This window comes from Henckelia pumila, chromosome 2 (assembly GCF_033568475.1).
Source record: "Henckelia pumila isolate YLH828 chromosome 2, ASM3356847v2, whole genome shotgun sequence".
In the NCBI taxonomy this organism is placed as follows: Eukaryota; Viridiplantae; Streptophyta; class Magnoliopsida; order Lamiales; family Gesneriaceae; genus Henckelia; species Henckelia pumila.
This window is the reverse complement of record NC_133121.1, coordinates 198,207,735-198,215,218: the sequence shown is the minus strand read 5'-3', so window position 1 is coordinate 198,215,218 and position 7,484 is coordinate 198,207,735. Positions and strand designations below refer to the sequence as shown.

General features: G+C 33.3%; 1 protein-coding gene across 2 annotated transcripts; it reads left to right on the top strand.

The window, feature by feature from the left end:
- Window positions 1–1,471: 1,471 nt before the first annotated feature.
- LOC140880097 (reticulon-like protein B8) lies at window positions 1,472–5,961 on the top strand. 2 transcript variants are annotated; one of them, XM_073284206.1, is made up of 6 exons: window positions 1,472–1,668; window positions 3,603–3,791; window positions 3,871–4,051; window positions 4,153–4,294; window positions 4,953–5,022; window positions 5,400–5,961. In XM_073284206.1, exons 2-6 carry the CDS (start codon window positions 3,608–3,610, stop codon window positions 5,567–5,569), a joined length of 747 nt encoding a protein of 248 aa, XP_073140307.1. In that variant the 5' UTR covers window positions 1,472–1,668; window positions 3,603–3,607; the 3' UTR covers window positions 5,570–5,961. The 2 variants fall into 2 exon arrangements, with proteins under 2 accessions (XP_073140307.1, XP_073140306.1); XM_073284205.1 differs by lacking the exon at window positions 1,472–1,668 and adding an exon at window positions 1,677–2,639.
- The last annotated feature ends 1,523 nt before the right edge of the window (window positions 5,962–7,484 follow it).

The following is a 7,484-nucleotide window of genomic DNA, read 5'->3' as shown; positions in this document are numbered from 1 at the left end:
GGTAAAGGAAAAAACTGCACATGTTGGTTGTGCAATGAAGAAGGTCATTATGCAAATGAATGTCCAAAACGAAACGAAAAGAAAAATAAAGTTAAACTTCTTGAAGAAATATATACTATTGGATTCTATCCAGTAGAAACAATTGAATTTTCATCCGACGATGAAAATATTTATTATCTTGATGAATCAAGTGAATCAGATTTTGAATCCGATTCCACATTTGATAAATCAAGAAATAATAATGATTAAAATAAAGACAATGGTATTTTTGGAAAGCCAAATATAGAGAGTAAATTGAAACTTATGTTTGATTTAGGGAGTTATCTACAAGTTGCCCAAATTTTATTTGGTTTTATTGATAATAAACAAATAGTTTGTTTCATTTGAGGTATTTGATTGAATAAATTTTAAATAAAATGTTAAATTATCAATTTGTCCTTTTAATAATTAATAAAATACGAGTAATATTATTTATTGAAGGTAATATCGCAATTTAAATTTAATGATTTGATTGATATAAAATAAATAATTATTGATTTGATTAATATGAATTATCAATAAATTAAGGCATAGTTTGGTACACTTGAAAAGCGGGTGATTAATAAATTATCATCTCTCATCTCATGCTTGGTACATTTTTAAAAAGCTCGTGATAAGTAAATGAGCCGATGATAAATGCTTATACAAGTGGACTATGTATTCCTTTAGTTTGGTGTGATAAATTTAATACAAGCAAAAAAAATACTACAAAAATCCAAATTTAATTATTATATTTATGCATGTGCAAGATCTTAAATAACAATATATGAAAAATAAAATTTATTATGTTAAGTTTAATTTCGTCATTACAATCCAATATATAAATTTAATCATTCTTATTAAAATCATACCAAACATTAACCGTTTGGTTTGAGTGATGAGATGAATAATAATTGGATAAGTAATGTATTGTAATAAAAAATAAATAAGAAATGAAAGTTAATATAGTATTGGATTTGATTGATTGATTTTAGTATATTTGATTTGATTGATTAAATATTATATTAAAATGATAAATTACTATTTTATCTTTTTAAAAATAAATAAAATATAAAATAATATTATTTATAAGAGATAATATAGTAATTTAAATTCAATGATTTGATTGATATAAGATAAATTATTAATAATTTGATTGATGTAAAATTAATAATTAATAATTAATAGATAGATAAATAATATATCGAGAAGAACATGAGATTGAATGAGATAAGTTATACATAGATTAACAATAATACCAACCAAACGATGCCATTATATTATACTTTTATTTTACTTATCCTTAATTTATTCTTATATTGTATCCTATGTACTATGTACCAAGCTATATCTAATATGTTTGGACGGTGGTGGCTAAACATATTCGCCACACTATAAATTGAGGGACCAAAGTGGAACAAACCTGGACTTTTAAGTTATAGGTATCATTTGACATATTAACGAGAAGAATGTAGGAGGGAGCCACTTTTGAATCGGAGTCCCAACAAATTCCTGTCGCTCTAATAAATATTCCATGAATTGTACACATTTTCGAAAAATTCTCCAGAACTACAATAAATTTTTTTTTTTTATTCAACAACTACAATAATTTCTCTCGCCTTTCTTTGTGACAGATTCCTTCTTCATCTGGTTAGCATTCTTCCTCACTTTACTCCGCAATTTTCCACTAAAGAAGATTCCCATTTTTGAATTTTTTCAGCATTTGATTGTAATTTTAGCTACTTTTTTTGTGATATTTCGCTTCTGGGTTTATCTAAGGTGTTTTTTTTTTGGCAAGAGATCTATGCCTTTTTTTTAGGTTCTCTGAGCCTGCAGGAAATTAAGTTGTCTGCTTCTGAAGAAATTTTGAGATTGGATTGTTTTTTCAACTTTCTAGTTTAAATCTGTTTGTTATTTTCTGGGTTCTGCATGCTGTTGCCTGCACATTTTATTTTGAATTTGTGATTTTTTATGTCTCGTCTTCCTGGGTTGGCGAGTTAAATTGTTTATTTGAAGTAATTTTTTGTTGGATTTTAGGTGTATAACTTATACTATACCTCTATCTTCGGGAGGTAATTTTATTTTATTAATAAAACATGATATTGATAAATAATTTATGTGTATATAATAATATAAAATGGATGAAAAAGATGACCAATATTTGAAGATAAAAAAATTGACAGCCCATTTTCAATGCTGATATATTAGTCTTACCACAAAATGATATAGTTTCTCATCAGATCAATAATGTATGAAATGCAGTTTTTTGGATTTATAATTTTCTGGGATAAAAGGGTTCTAAATCATGGGAAAAAGTTTATAAGATGACTAGCTTGGATCATTTTGTTGATGGAGAAATATAGATATTTAGTAAAATGTCTTTTATTAGCTAAAACCTCCAATTCGAAACTCTATACATACTCTGACATGCCCTAAGCTAAGTAGCCAGGATTCAAGATGATCAGAGAGAGATGTTTTCGCGTAACACTGAAAAAGAGAAGGCTTACACGCATGACTTTTATCGTGCGAGAATCTGTCTTTAACTTACAACTTGTCAGTCACATTTTTGTGCTTCCATCTTCGGGAAGAACTTATGGGACAGGGTGTGGAGTTTGTTTGCGGTGAGATTCAACATGGCTCTTTAGACGTGTGTATAATTTATGTTCTTATGACTCTTTTATAGATATGATATATCTGCCTGCTTTTCATGTCTCTCTTGGGTATGTCCTGTGCATTTGTTTATGTTTTTTGATCAATGAAATTTAGTTCACCTGAGAGAAGGGGAAAGAAAACAATTCCACTTGTCTTCCTTTGTGGCGATCCTTCGCTGAGCACTAGTTTTGCAGAATATGGAAATGTTATTGCTGACAGAAAAAAGTTCGGCGCTGTGGTTTAATGTAGGATAATACGTGTGAAGGACTGATCAACCAGTTTGAGAAGTCCACATCCCCTCCTCGCACTTACCTTCCTAAAGCATTTCCTATCTTCCATTTTCGGTTTGATATGATTATCAATTATTCCCTTAAGCTCTGATTGTTATCGACGACACTTGAAAAAATCACTTTAGCAATATTTCAAGTCCCAGCAGGGCATCCCCCAAAATGAATCCCCATACATGATCATCTAAGTGAAATCTCTATTCTCCACTTACAAATTCTCAAAACCGCTTACAAACTAGCTGGTGATTTGTTATGAGTCTCCCATTTCCTTACACAAGCAGAAGAGCTGGAAAAACCATAAGCATATTTCTGAAGGCAAATCTGATGGAGGTGATACATGAGTGTCACCTGGATGAAATCATGAAAACATCAGTGTAAATACCCTTCATACCTAAGAAATTCAGTGCATGGAAAAATAACAACATTTTAGGGATAATAGCTCTGCAAATGATTTAGCTGCTTAGTGTCATACATTAAAGCCTCCCGTACTCCCTTAAATATATGTTCCATCTCTGCCATGTTCCATGGTTCTCTGTGCAAAATCCATATACTAAATGGTGAATATGTTATTTGTTTATTACTCAACCATTACTTACCTCGTAAGATTTTTTAATTAAATTTTCTTTGTGAGTATTGTGATTACAGGAAAAATGCCTGAAGGAATGACGGCAGGGGAACTGATGAATAACATAATGGAAACGATATCTGACAATGTTACAAAGCACAAAAATGGATCTTTTTTTGAAGATGACAAAAGAAATTCCATTAATTTTCAATTCAACAAGTTGTTTGGGCGTCAGAAGCCTGTCCACCATCTTTTGGGTGGTGGCAAATGTAAAGTTACTTATCACGTTTCATTTACTGTGATACAGTTACAGTCATGGTCTTTAGGTAACTTCAGTTGATTCTACAGCTGCCGATGTGCTATTGTGGCGGAACAAGAAAATCTCAGCGAGTGGTCTCATTGGTGCCACGGTTGTTTGGGTGCTTTTCGAATGGCTCAATTACCATTTTCTTACGCTCTTATGCTTTGGGATTATAATTGTCATGGTTGGACAATTTGTCTGGAAAAATGCCTCTGGAATTATTAACCGGTAATCTTTATCTGCAGATTTAGGAGTCACTTTTCTTATAGTGGCATATTTATTCTGCATTGTACTGACTGCTGAGTTTCATCACTTATTAATGGCAACAGTTCTCCATCCAAAGCCCCTCATCTTGTCCTACCAGAGGAAGCGTTTGTAAACATTGGGAGGTTGGTAGGAGCTGAGGTCAATAATGGTTTAAGCTTCTTGCAGGATGTTGCCTATGTAGGAAATATGAAGCAGTTTGTAATGGTACTTTTCGCCGTTGATGTTTTATTGTTTTGCTATTTTATGCTCATGTATACCTTTTTGTTTTTTATATGTTACATACAATTAATGTACTATTAATTAAGATGAATTGCATGATACTAGAATTCAGTGGTGATGACCTGTTACGGACCCAATAGATCAAACAGGCCCAAAAGAAGGCCCAAGCCCTTATCCTAAGAATAGTCAGAAGGATCTAAATTGGGGAGAGGGAATAAATAGAGAAGAGTTGGTTGGGGTGGGGCATTAACATTTATTCTGTTCATTAAGACTAGCTTGTGCTACGCGCAGGAGTTTCTTCCTCTAGTAAAGGGATTAAATCCTTGGATGAGTAGTAATACTCAGATTTTCATATTGAAGTTTGAGTTTTAGTTGTGTTTGAGTTGTTTAGAAATATTGTTCCTGACATGACCCCATAAGTTCATGTGGAGCAATATGTAAATATGAATGTTTTTCATTTGAAAGAGAAACTATCCCTTGTTGTGTTGTCTACAATTCGGTGCGTCCCGTTCATATTGCTTTACACAATAGTGCAATTATGCCACTTGAATGTTGCAAGACTCTTTGCCATGGTACCTTTTCTGATATCTCAGTGATGTTTATGGGGGATAGTTTAGTTATATATGGAGCCTGCTTCTAGCAGGTGGTTGCAAGCTTGTGGGCTGTTGCTATGATTGGAAGCTGGTGCAACTTCTTGACTGTGTTGTATATTGGTAAGAGATCTCACAATTTAATTTGAAAAATTTGCCAAAGTTTTATGAGATCGTTGTGTTTTCGTTCGTTTCCTGTCAAAAGAAGAGGAAAAAAAAAGAGAGATTGATGTGTTTTCATGAATTTTTGAAGGTATAATAATTTTATTTATTTGTTTGTGTCTTGCATTTGGTGGAAAAATTGTGCTTTCTTAGTGCAAAATCTACGCTAAAATAGGGTCTGGGATTAGTGATGGCCCGACCATAATACAAACTGGAATATCGGGTGCTTTTTTATTTGATCCAACCATGAGATTTGTGAAGATTAAATTTGTTCTTTTATTCGTTGCATTGACACTTCAACTCTTGATATACTTACAAACGGAAATCTTCTCCCTAAGGTTTTGTTGCTGCCCACACGCTACCTGCCTTTTATGAAAGATACGATGATAAAGTTGATGGATTTGTATACAAAGTGATGGAACAGCTGCAACAAAATTACCGAAAGCTGGATTCTACAGTTCTAAGCCGAATTCCGAAGGGCAATCCCAAGGGAAAAAAGGTTGAGTAGATTTTGTTCATGAAACTTTTCACATGCATAAGCCGAAATGGGATGAGACTTCATGCTGAAAAAACACTAGGAATGTTCATTTGAAGCGCTGGGAAGTGGTATGTCGAATTTAGTTTAACTTTTTGTAGTACAAAAAACTCTCCTTGCTATACATTGGCATTGCTTCTTGATAAAAGGAAGTTAGACTAGCTACCAATTCACGATCTCTCTGTAGCCCAGCCGAAGGTGCGCATCCAGCTTCGAAAATAATAATAATTCTGGGGACGTTTTCTTAGGATATCTTGGTAGCATCCCGCAAGAATTGAGAGATACTTTCTTGAACATTCATGCCTTTCTGAAGAGTTGTATGATGATAGGGGTGTTCTGCTTTTACTTATTTAGTTGTTTCTGCTTATTCGTTAAACACCTAAAAACTTGAAATTTGGTCTGATTGGGTGAAATCCAGTTTGAAAATTCTTGCCCAAGTATTATCAACACGAGTTAAAGGTCAATGATCAATAAATTTATGTGACAATTTCGTTTCTGCTCAAACAAGGCCAAGGAGCTGAATTCGTAAAAGTGAGGACAACGCTATGATTCGTAAAAAATAGGTTGATTGCATAAAACGTTATAATTATTATTTTTTAAAATCAATTGCATAAAACGTTATTAAATGCAGTTAATTGCAATTACAAGTGATTATTTAATTAAACTCATGACTGTATAGTGTATATATATATATATATATATATATATATGGACGACAAACAAAAAAGTAAGCATTGAAATTGAATATGCAGTTTCTTTCTTATGCATCCAATCCACAATATAAGAATTAACAAGCTAAGGGAGTAGAAGAACCAGAATCTGGAGTTATGGTAAACGTACGATTCGCTTGCGTTACAGATCAGATCATTCATTGGCTCGAAGAACTCGAACCATTCGTCGTGCACGTAAAACTTCATTCATATGCGCGATTTGAAGCAAAAGATGGTTGATTCTCTTGTCTTTATCTTTGATGAGAAACAGGAGACTCTCCTCACCTCTGTTCAGTCGTCTGCGCAAAAAAGAAACCAGCGCCAGTGCAGCTAACGACCAAAACCCAACCCGAAAAACAGTCTTGTTTGCATTATTATTCCATCCGCACAAAACTGATCCTGGATGCAGCCTTATAAATTTCAGTAGTCTCCATCCGGAAGAAGACGATTCTGTTTCTAAATTGGTAATTACTTCTGGTGCGTCCTCTGGAGCTAAGTCCTCGTGGTTCTTAGGTAGAAAAACTGCTACTGAGCTGTCGGATATGGATATTCTCTCCCAATCCGTCAGTTCTTCTGAATCAGGCATGCTTTGGAATCAGCTGCTTGCTACACAAATGAGGATAACTATATATATATAATAAGAAGTAATTTTAAATTATCCGATAAAGCTAGCTTGCTTATCTATTTTTTGAGGATAATATTACACCACCATCAAAAAAGATCTTTGAATTGTGATATTTTGGTGGAAATATCTTCAGGACCTTTGAGAAATCAAGCTTGGCAGCTACTCATGTCATTTCCCTTTTTACTTTTCGATCCAGCTAATTGAATAACAACTCATAATTCCGATCCTCATATATCTTAGACCTAGCCGAGTCCAGAATGAGGCCAGGAAATCATGCGTTGACCCGACCCGTTATTTCCGAGCACCGTCAATTATATTCATCCACATGTTCTAAACGTTTATGGCCAAATTTGATAGATGACTTGATTCACGGTTTCTCTTGGCTATATGCATGGTTCATCCGGGAGATCGAGGTATATATCGAGCTTTTCAAGAAACAGTGAATCATCTTATCTATACATAATAATAAAAACAAAAACACGCAAATTGAAAATTAATCATTTGGGTAAACAAATCAATTTACTGTTAAATACAACATATTAATTAATATCAA